This window comes from Salmo salar, chromosome 14 (assembly GCF_965601325.2).
Source record: "Salmo salar chromosome 14, fSalSal1, whole genome shotgun sequence".
NCBI lineage: Eukaryota > Metazoa > Chordata > Actinopteri > Salmoniformes > Salmonidae > Salmo > Salmo salar.
In genome coordinates, this window is record NC_138304.1 from 39,562,501 (window position 1) to 39,573,542 (window position 11,042).

Below are 11,042 nucleotides of genomic sequence, written 5' to 3' on the forward strand. Positions count from 1 at the left end.
AACATCGAACTTTAGAGAGAGATCACAGAACTCTAGAGAGAGAACATCGAACTTTAGAGAGAGATCACAGAACTCTAGAGAGAGAACATCAAACGTTAGAGAGAGATCACAGAACTCTAGAGAGAGAATATCGAACTTTAGAGAGAGATCACAGAACTCTAGAGAGAGAACATCGAACTTTAGAGAGAGATCACAGAACTCTAGAGAGAGAACATCAAACGTTAGAGAGAGATCACAGAACTCTAGAGCGAACACTGGGAAGAAAACAGAGAACTTCAGAGAGAACACTAAAGTCTAAAAAGAGAACACACCAGAGAGAAAACACAGGACATTAGAAAGAGAGCTCAGAGAACAACTCTAGAGGGAATACATAGTAACTAAAAAGAGGAAAACCAAACACAGAGGTGTAGTAAAAGGTATGAAGCAGACCTGATTTACCTGGTGGTTGGCTGTTTCTGACACCTTGACATCCAGAGAGCCAGACAGAACAGCATACCAGCTGGTTCCTATGTCACCCTGGTGGAACACTACACAGAACAGACATAACAGCATATAAGCATTCAGAAATCATTCATAAATAGTCATAACATTGATGTGACAATTCATAGTAAACCTGAACGCCAATGAGGTATCAGAGAGGCCTTTTTCAAGGTGCTCATACCACTGAGTTAGTGTGAGAGAGTGTGTGCAGATGTCCAAGTGTGTGTGTGTATACTTCCAGGTGATGCCTTTCTCCAGGTATTCGTAGAAGGCACAGGAGCAGATCTGCAGCAGGAGGGAGGGGTGGAACCTCTGGAAGGTTTTAACCCCTTTAAGTCTGGTCAGAATAATATCCACATCCTCTGCTGAACGCTCTGCAGGCCTACAGAGAGAGATGGGGGATGTTAGTAATAATAATACTACATGGGAGTTATATAGCACTTTCAAGGACCCAAAGTCACTTTACAATTATAGAACAAAAAAAAGAGTCAAAACAAAACATCAGAGTTAACAAAAACATGAATAAAGAGAGGGGTGGGCTCAAAGAAGGGAAAGAGTGTGATGTATCAGTGTATCGGGAGGGGAGGGTTGGGATTTGGATAGGAACACGGTTTAGACTAAGGGGTAGGGGGTAGGGGGGAATGTCAAACAGGTGGGGCTTTAGGAGGGACTGGAAGACAGGGTGGAGGGAGAAAGTTCCAGAGCCTAGGAGCAACCCTGGAGAAGGCCCTGTCGCCGAAGCGTCGACCTGGGGATGACAAGATGGGCTGCTGTGGTGGAACTGAGTGCGGGTTGGTAAGGGTGCAGAAGGTCTGAGCGATAGGGGGTGGGGGGTCAAAGCGTTGGGATACAGGGAGCCAATGGAGCTGGAGGACAGGGGTGATGTGCTGTCAGGACTTTGGAGCTCATGGAGGGAGCTTGAGTTGATGACAGACAGTAGTGAGTAGACGGGAGTAGATTAATGCATGTATGAGGGTTTCAGCGTCAGGACAGGAGTGGGAGGACCTGACTTTGGCAATGTTGCGGAGGTAGAAGATTGAGGATTTGACAGTCTGTCCTATGTGGAGGTCAAAGGAGAGGGTGGAGTTCAGTATTATGCCAAGGTTGCGTGCGTGGAGGGAGAGACAGTGGTGTTGTCAATGGTGGAGGTGAGATTGCAAGCTTTGGTGAGGGTGGATTTGGTGCCTATGAGGAGTTGTTTTGTTTCATCACTGTTGAGCTTGAGAAAGTTTTTTTGCATCCATGTTTTTATTGCAGAGAGGCAGGATTCAATGTGGGTTGAGGAGGGATTTGCTGCTGAGGTTGACTTGGGTCTCATCGGCATAGCAGTGGAAGTCAAGGTTGAAGTGGCGGAAGGTTCTGACCAAGGGGGAGGATGTAAATGAGGTGTAAGGGACCCATCACAGAGCCCTGGGAGACACCCAGTATAACTGCAGCTGAGTCTGAGGTGTGGCCATTGAGGATCCGGTTTGTGAGGTATGTTTGTAGCCAGGAGAGTGCAGTGCCCTCAACACACAGACCATCCAGCCTGGTGAGGAGGATCTGATGACTCACTGTGTCAAAAGCGGCACTCAGATCAAGGAGAATCAGGATGTTGAGGGCACCAGCAGAGGAGAGGAGGTCATTGATAACTTTGAGGAGTGCAATTTTAGTACTGTGGAGGGGGCGGAAACCAGACTGGTGGGGCACAAACAGGTTGTTGATTAGCAGGTGGGTTTGTAATTGGAAGGCAGCAGCACGTTCCAGAGTCTTGGCAAGGAAGAGAGGAGAGACAATAGTTATTTTTCAGGCGGAAAAAACGGGCCGCGGGAGAGTCAAAGAGGGTAATCCGATAGGTTTTCCAGGAATGGAGAGCAAAATCCAAAATAGATACAGTAAGGCAATTGGGTTTGGTCAGGGAACCAGGGCCCGGATTCACAAACCTTCTTAAGAACACATCTTCTTAACTGCCATTTGTCCTTAACTATAGACTTAAGAAGAAAGTTAAGCAAAGTTGCTATTCCTCAATAAAATGTCTCTCAAATTAAAGTTAAGAAATGGGATTCTTGAAAATAATGTTTTAGGATTTCTTCTTGGAAATGTACTTAACTTTAGGACAGCTTAACCCTTGTCTTGTCTTGTGACGATTGGATACTTTTGTAACCATGAACGTTTTCTTGCGCCACTGCCACGGACACAGTTGGCTACCGGACATTTAAATTCAGCAAAAAAACTAATTAAACGTACATAACCTAGATAGCTAGTAATTATTAATATAACCAGGAAGAATCTAGGCAGGTGGAGATGATCACAGCAGTGCAGTCCAGACTCAGAGGTAGCCTAACAGCCAACTAGCAAGCTAGCTAGCACTAATAACCCACGGCTGTAAAAGTCACAAAGCTCCAATAGGCCTAAAAGTAGAGAAGCAGCAGTCAAGCACGACAGCAGATACTCTCACCTGGAAATATGTGTGTGTGTGTGTGTGTGTGTGTGTGTGTGTGTGTGTGTGTGTGTGTGTGTGTGTGTGTGTGTGTGTGTGTGTGTGTGTGTGTGTGTGGGTGTGTTTGCTCTCCTCTGTTCTGTTCTCTGTGATAGCTGTAGGCGTTCTGTAGCTAAAGGCCCCCTGCAGAGTGTGGATGTAAGCTTAAAGACACACCACTGACTGAGACAAAAATCATTCAGAGAAACTCACAGAGCAGTCTGTTCACATCTCTTTTTCTCTCAATCTCCCCTCCCTCTCTGTCTCTCTCTCATTCACTCACTCACATAAACACAAGAATGCATACACTGTGCCTGGCCATGGGTGATGTTGAGACATCATATGACCTCCAGCTCTCCTCTGACACTGGTGACTCACTGAGTGTGAGAAGTCCACTGTATGGCTAGTACATATTGACCTGCTCATGCAAAGACCAGAGGCTTTCTAGCTCTTCCCTTCAGATCCTCTCTCCTAGTCCTTGGTTAATTCCTTTGTCTCTAATCTGCCTTCTTGTCTTTCCATCCATCTTTCTCCTTTCCTCTCAGACCTTCTCCTGTCACAAGAGTCCAAGCTGAAGAAAAAAATCTGCCTAAGGGCCACAGCCCTCTCTCTCTCATCCTCCTAATCTCCCACGATCAACCTTCCATATGTCTTTGCCAGTGGGTTTAATCTGTTAGACAGGTGGTCTCTAATCTCTGCCCCTCCCCCCACACACACAGACAGTTGTGTTGAAGACTCACGGGCCTACATAATACAAGACCAATCTGTTCCTGTTCCTCAGCATTGACCCAGATGTCTAGAAGAAGAAGGGATTACAGGTGACACATGGAGACCACCTTCATCTGGCTCTCTCTCTTCATCGCTCTCTCTTTCTCCATCTCTCTGTTTCTCTCTCTCTCTCCATACCTCCCCCACTCTCCCTGCATCACACAACATTTCCAGTAGAATGTGCATCTCTCTGAAGCTGATGTGGTCTGAGAGCAGCTCACACCCCCTTCCACCTGTAAGTCACATGATTCATCCTCCTGTTATACTCACGCTCTCTTTCCTTCTCTACTCTCTCCCTCGCTCTGTCTACACTGAAAATAGTTTCCCACCTCTTATTACAGCTAAACCACAATGACACATACACAACTCTGACTACGGCTGAGACACAGTGAGAGATGTCTGACCTATTCAAGCGGTGGTACAGATGAGAGAGGACAGGAGGAGAGGACTGGAGAGGAGAGACCAGATAGCTCCAGAATCTTACTCTGCAGCACCCAAGGGTTCCACAATGTCTCTGTTCATTACTTCATCAAAATATATAGTTTTCCAAACGAAGTTTCCATTTTGTATTATTTCAACCAAATGCAGCTAGTGCTGTTTTTCAAATGAGCAGGACCTGCACTTAAATATTCTGAGATAAATGTTATGTTTTCACCTCCATTTGTAATGTGTTGCTGTCTGCCCTGAAGCACTGTCACCTTCTGTACTACAGATCAGTTCTAATCTCTGTCACTTACAGCCAACTGAAGTCAGATGAGATATCATGTAAAAGCGTCCACGTATTACTGTCCACACTAGAGGTCGACCGATTAATTGGAATGGCCGATTAATTAGGGCCGATTTCAAGTTTTCATAACAATCGCTAATCTGCATTTTTGGACGCCGATTATGGGCGATTACATTGCACTCCACAAGGAGACTGCGTGGCAGGCTGACCACCTGTTGCGCGACTGCAGGCTGCAAGGAGCCATGGTAAGGTGCTAACTAGCATTTAACTTATCTTATAAAAAACAATCAACCTTAACATAATCACTAGTTAACTACACATGGTTGATGATATTACTAGTTTAACTAGGTTGTCCTGTGCTGCATATAATCAATGTGGTGCCTGAAAGTGTGTCACTTCTCTTGCGTTCAGTGTAAGCAGAGTCAGGGTATATACAGCAGTTTGGGTCACCTGGCTCGTTGCGAACTGTGTGAAGACCATTTCTTCCTAACAAAGACCGTAATTCATTTGCCAGAATTTTACATAATTATGACATAACATTGAAGGTTGTGCAATGTAACAGCAATATTTAGACTTAGGGTTGCCACTAGAGGTCGACCGATTATGATTTTTCAACGCCGATGCCGATACCGATTATTGGAGGGCCAAAAAAAAAACTATACCGATTAATCGGACAATTTTTTTATTTTTATTTGTAATAATGCCAATTACAACAATACTGAATGAACACTTATTTTAACTTAATATAATACATCAGTAAAAACAATTTAGCCTCAAATAAATAATGAAACATGTTCAATTTGGTTTAAATAATGCAAAAACAAAGTGTTGGAGAAGAAAGTAAAAGTGCAATATGTGCCATGTAAGAAAGCTAACGTTTAAGTTCCTTGCTTAGAACATGAGAACATATGAAAGCTGGTGGTTCCTTTTAACATGACTCTTCAATATTCCCAGGTAAGAAGTTTTAGGTTGTAGTTATTATAGGAATTATAGGACTATTTCTCTCTATACGATTTGTATTTCATATACCTTTGACTATTGGATGTTCTTATAGGCACTTTAGTATTGCCAGTGTAACAGTATAGCTTCCGTCCATCTCCTCGCTCCTACCTGGGCTTGAATCAGGAACACATCGACAACAGCCACCCTCGAAGCAGCGTTACCCATGCAGAGCAAGGGGAACAACTACTCCAAGTCTCAGAGCGAGGGATGTTTGAAACGCTATAAGCGCGCACCCCGCTAACTAGCTAGCCATTTCACATCAGTTACACCAGCCTAATCTTGGGAGTTGATAGGCTTGAAGTCATAAACAGCGCAATGCTTGAAGAACAGCGAAGAGCTGCTGGCAAAACGCACGAAGGTGCTGTTTGAATGAATGCTTACGTGCCTGCTGCTGCCTACCACCACTCAGTCAGACTGCTCTATCAAATCATAGACTTAATTATAATATAATAAAAACACAGAAATACGAGCCTTTGGTCAATAATATGGTCGAATCCGGAAACTATCATCTCGAAAACAAAACATTTTTCCTTTGAGTGAAATAAGGAAGCGTTCCGTATTTTATCTAACGGGTGGCATCCCTAAATCTAAATATTCCTGTTACATTGCACAACCTTCAATGTTATGTCATAATTACGTAAAAGTCTGGCAAATTAGTTCGCAACGAGCCAGGCGGCCCAAACTGTTGCATATACCCTGACTCTGCATGCAATGAACGCAAGAGAAATGACACAATTTCACCTGGTTAATATTTCCTGCTAACCTGGATTTCTTTTAGCTAAATATGCAGGTTTAAAAATATATACTTCTGTGTATTGATTTTAAGAAAGGCATTGATGTTTATGGTTAGGTAGAGTCGTGCAACGATTGTGCTTTTTCCGCAAATGTGCTTTTGTTAAATCATCCCCCGTTTGGCGAAGTCGGCTGTCTTTGTTAGGAAGAAATAGTCTTCACAGTTCGCAACGAGCCAGGCGGCCCAAACTGCTGCATTTACCCTGACTCTGTTGCAAGAGAAGTGACACATTTTCCCTAGTTAAAAGAAATTCATGTTAGCAGGCAATATTAACTAAATATGCAGGTTTAAAAAATATATACTTGTGTATTGATTTTAAGAAAGGCATTGATGTTTATGGTTAGGTACATGTTGGAGCAAAGTGTACCTGAGCGATTATATGCAACGCAGGACAGGCTAGATAAACTAGTAATATCATCAACCATGTGTAGTTAACTAGTGATTATGATTGATTGTTTTTTATAAGATAAGTTTAATGCTAGCTAGCAACTTACCTTGGCTTCTTACTGCATTCGCGTAGGACTAGTTAACCGTAAGGTTGCAAGATTGAATCCCCGAGCTGACAAGGTAAAAAATCTGTCGTTCTGCCCCTGAACAAGGCAGTTAACCCACCGTTCCTAGGCCGTCATTGAAAATAAGAATGTGTTCTTAACTGACTTGCCTTGTTAAATAAAGGTGTAAAAAATAAATAAAAAATACAAAAATAAAAAAAATCGGCCAAATCTGTGTCCAAAAATATCGATTTCCGATTGTTATGAAAACTTGAAATCGGCCATTCCGATTAATCGGTCGACCTCTAGTTGCCACCCATTCGATAAAATATGAAACGGTTCTGTATTTCACTGAATGAATAAACGTTTTGTTTTCAAAATGATAGTTTCCGGATTTGACCATATTAATGACCTAAGGCTCGTATTTCTGTGTGTTTATTATATTATAATTAAGTCTATGATTTGATAGCGCAGTCTGACTGAGCAGTGGTAGGCAGCTGTAGGCTCGTAAGCATTCATTCAAACAGCACTTTCCTCTGTTTATCAGCAGCTTTTCGCAATGCTTCAAGCACAGCGCTGTTTATGACTTCAAGCTTATCAACTCCCGAGATTAGACTGGCAATACTATAGTGCCTATAAGATCATCAAATAGTTAAAGGTCTATGAAATACAAATAGTATAGAGAGAAATAGTCCTATAATAACTACAACCTAAAACTTCTTACCTGGGAATATTGAAGACTCATGTTAAAAGGAACCACCAGCTTTCATATGTTCTCATGTTGAGTAAGGAACTTAAACGTTAGCTTTTTTACATGGCACATATTGCACTTTTACTTTCTTCTCCAACACTGTGTTTTTGCATTATTTAAACCAAATTGAACACGTTTCATTATTTATTTGAGACTAAACTGATTTTATTTACGTATTATATTAAGATAAAATTAAAGTGTTCATTGTTCATTCAGCATTGTTGTAATTGTCATTATTACATACACACACACACACATATATATATATAAAAAAAAAGCACAATATATATATATATAAATAAAAGAATCGGCATCGGCTTTTTTGGTCCTCTAATTATTGGTCCTCTAATTATTGGTATCGGTGTTGAAAAATCATAATCGGTCAACCTCTAGTCCACACACAGAGAGACACACACAGAGAGACACACACAGAGAGACACACACAGAGAGACACACACAGAGAGACACACCCGCATACACTGACATTAGCTGTGTAACGGTTAGTTGATTTATCATTGTTGCCTGGGATTATTGATTTGGACATTGTGTGTGTGTGTGTGTGTGTGTGTGTGTGTGTGTGTGTGTGTGTGTGTGTGTGTGTGTGTGTGTGTGTGTGTGTGTGTGTGTGTGTGTGTGTGTCCACAAACACTATAAAAAAAATGATTCTGGGGTGAATTGAAATTGACTCAAAAAAACAACCAACATATACTTAATAAATTAATTCCAAAGATTTGTTCATTTCAATTTACCAACCAAAAAAATATGTTTTAAAATGATAAATTGAGTACATTTTAATATTAATAATAATATCTCTCTCCACTTAATAAATTATTGCAACCACTTGCCCGTTTTTAGAGGATTCTGGGTAATTCAAAATTGTTTGACTTTGTGATTATTTTACAGCATGTTGCATGCATGTTTGAAGAAATACAGTTATATTTCTATATTAGTATTAAGCAGCTTGTTGTGTCCTGAGGTGTAATGTATTATGATGAACGATATCAAAACCGGACAAATGTACGTTCAATGATCAGACCACCCATTCCCACCATCACCATTCTTAAAGAGAGGCGAATTCAGCGTCATGCAATGCTTGCAGTTCTACCTCCAGTTAGACTACTGCTGGTGGATTAAGCACTGTGCTCAACCATGCCTGCCAAAAATGGGTTAGAATGGCAAATTATGAAATAGATTCAACAATGTTAAACATTGACTTTTATTAACACTAGTATGTCAACTGTACTAAATACGTGTGTGACATCAACTCATATATAATCACATTATCAGTAAATCCAACATTTTTATGGCTATTATAAATTCCCTGAATTTACTTTGTGTAAATCCCAAACAACATATGAAATATGTTTTTACTCAAAAAAAGGTGAAGTTACATCTACTAATAACATTATGTGTTTTGTTGTTGCATTCATTTTAGAAAGTAGATTCAACAATGTTTTTTACAGTGCCGGCTGACAAATGACCCTGCAATGAGGAGATTGGATTTGCGCAAACCTGCCTCACGCCCAGAAATAAACCAACCCTACACACACGACTGTTTTTTGTAGGGTAAAAATGACCCATCGCAGACTAGCTCAGTCTAAATTCATAACAGATAAAAAGTGATAATGCTGCGGGTGGTGAGGAGGATTAACGAGTGAAACAGAAAACCATGAACCTACAACACCTTTGTGAACGACTAGCAAATAGACAAACACAGCAGGTGTGAATAACCTATGAATAACCAGGGAACGGTCTTCAATTTGTACCTCGACCGAATGTGAATATGTCAATGACATTTGATACGCAATAACAAAGCCGCCTTCGCACTCAGGCATGCACACAATTAGAGATTGCCGGTTAAGATTACGATTTGTCATGTTGACGCTGATTAATGAATGGAACCCAAATTCGTTGTTTTCAGCGGTTGAGGACGCCGTGACCAAAAGGCGGGAATGTTTATTACCCACCTTTTATCCAGACAGCCGACCCATTCAGCCGAAGGAGACGAGTTGGGTGATGTTTCTATAGCGACCATCTTTCCAGAGAATGGGTGTGTGTGATTGAGAAACCGGGAGATGCTGAAGGCGGCTTCAGCGTGGTGGTTATCCGTGTAGTCGTCGTTCAGGAGCTGAACTCGCTACTCCGCCCCTGGGCTGATCCTGGCCTGAGGTTTGACGTTATGAGGCTACTCTACCCCCTCAGGACATTACCAACCAACGAGTGAAATTGATTTGCTAAATAATTGGCTTTAATAAAAAAATATATACCATTCTTCGAGTTGATAATAAAAAGGTTTAGAGAATATTTTTTCAGAAACGTGTAATGTGTTGATGATAGTGATACTGACTAGATTAATGAAATTGTCTTCACCTATTCAAGCCTTTCATACCAGAACTGAAAAGAGAGGAAGAGAGGAGGAAAAAGAGAAAGGAAAATCAACCTTTAGATCATTTTCTGTTAGCTTCATGACAAAATCTGTAGACTAGCACTATAAAACTGCACATTTTTCTCTGCACTATGGCAAAATGTGTTGAAATGCAGTAAATTAGCTGATTGAATGTGGGGAGCTATTCAATGGTCAATGATCAATCACTGAACAGCATCAGCAGCAGATAGAATGGAATGACATGTGTGAGACAGACAATATCGTCATAAACAAAACAGTATATTTTTATTAATGGTTGAATTTTCAAGATATTGCACATGGAACACTAATAAATAAAGAATTCTGAGAAATAATTCATGGAACACAGATCCATAGAAATAGAATGAATATAAATTAAAATTGAATTCTACTGTGATTATATGGTGTGTGAAGCTTCTGAGTTTGGTGGAACAGGATAGATACAGCCAGCGGTGACGGGCTGTCTGTCACCACAACGACAGCCTGTCACCAAAACGACGGTGCCACGGCACCAGGAAGCGTCTTACTTTTCCCAACGCTGTTATGCCAAAACCACGCCCCGTCATTCAGAGGAACGTTCTACTACGCTCCCATTGGCTAGCTAGCGTTGTCTCTCTCACAGGCAATCAGCGCAGAGACAGTGGCCTTCCAAGTGTAACAGGGTTATATTGGTGATTCCCCTTGCCACTTTATTGTTAAGCCAATGGGTTTTTGGTTTTAGTTTTGTCTTGCCTTCACCTACTCAACATGGCATCTTATTGGCTGGTTTGCGTAGCTTGCTTACGAGGGAGGGTGTTTCAGTTAGAATCGTCCCAGTGAACAAGCACCAAACCAGCGGTAAGTTGTTGGTTGCAAAGCACTGTACGTCAAAAGTGATTTTTATACTCCCAAGTGATGATTTAAATGTACAATTTATATCAATTTTTTGTAAATGTTATTCGAACATCACCCATAAGATGCAGCGGTTTTTGGTGAATATTGTTGTAGAGAATTCCAGCTAATACTAGCTAGCAACTTACTGTGTCTGGAGGGGGGGGGGGGGGGTTGTATATTTTGAACAGTGCGTGAGTGCAGAGTTGGATGGTGAGCCGTGCATTGCATGACGTGCAATTTTGTGCTGTTCCTATCAGAATAAGCTCCATGACTGGTGCTACAAGTTGGAGTTCAT

The 11,042-nt window shown here is 41.4% G+C and overlaps 1 protein-coding gene across 1 annotated transcript in view; it reads right to left on the reverse strand.

The window, feature by feature from the left end:
- The window catches only part of LOC106569502 (rap guanine nucleotide exchange factor 4), a 39,141-nt gene extending 29,442 nt beyond the window's left edge, over window positions 1–9,699 (reverse strand). The window contains exons 1-3 of the mRNA XM_082960965.1: window positions 9,438–9,699; window positions 720–862; window positions 439–527 (exon numbers count right to left, since the gene is read on the reverse strand). Coding sequence (XP_082817091.1) covers window positions 439–527; window positions 720–862; window positions 9,438–9,505 — 300 coding nt within the window. The 5' untranslated portion in view covers window positions 9,506–9,699. The remainder of the gene's footprint in view (window positions 1–438; window positions 528–719; window positions 863–9,437) is intronic.
- Window positions 9,700–11,042: the final 1,343 nt, after the last annotated feature.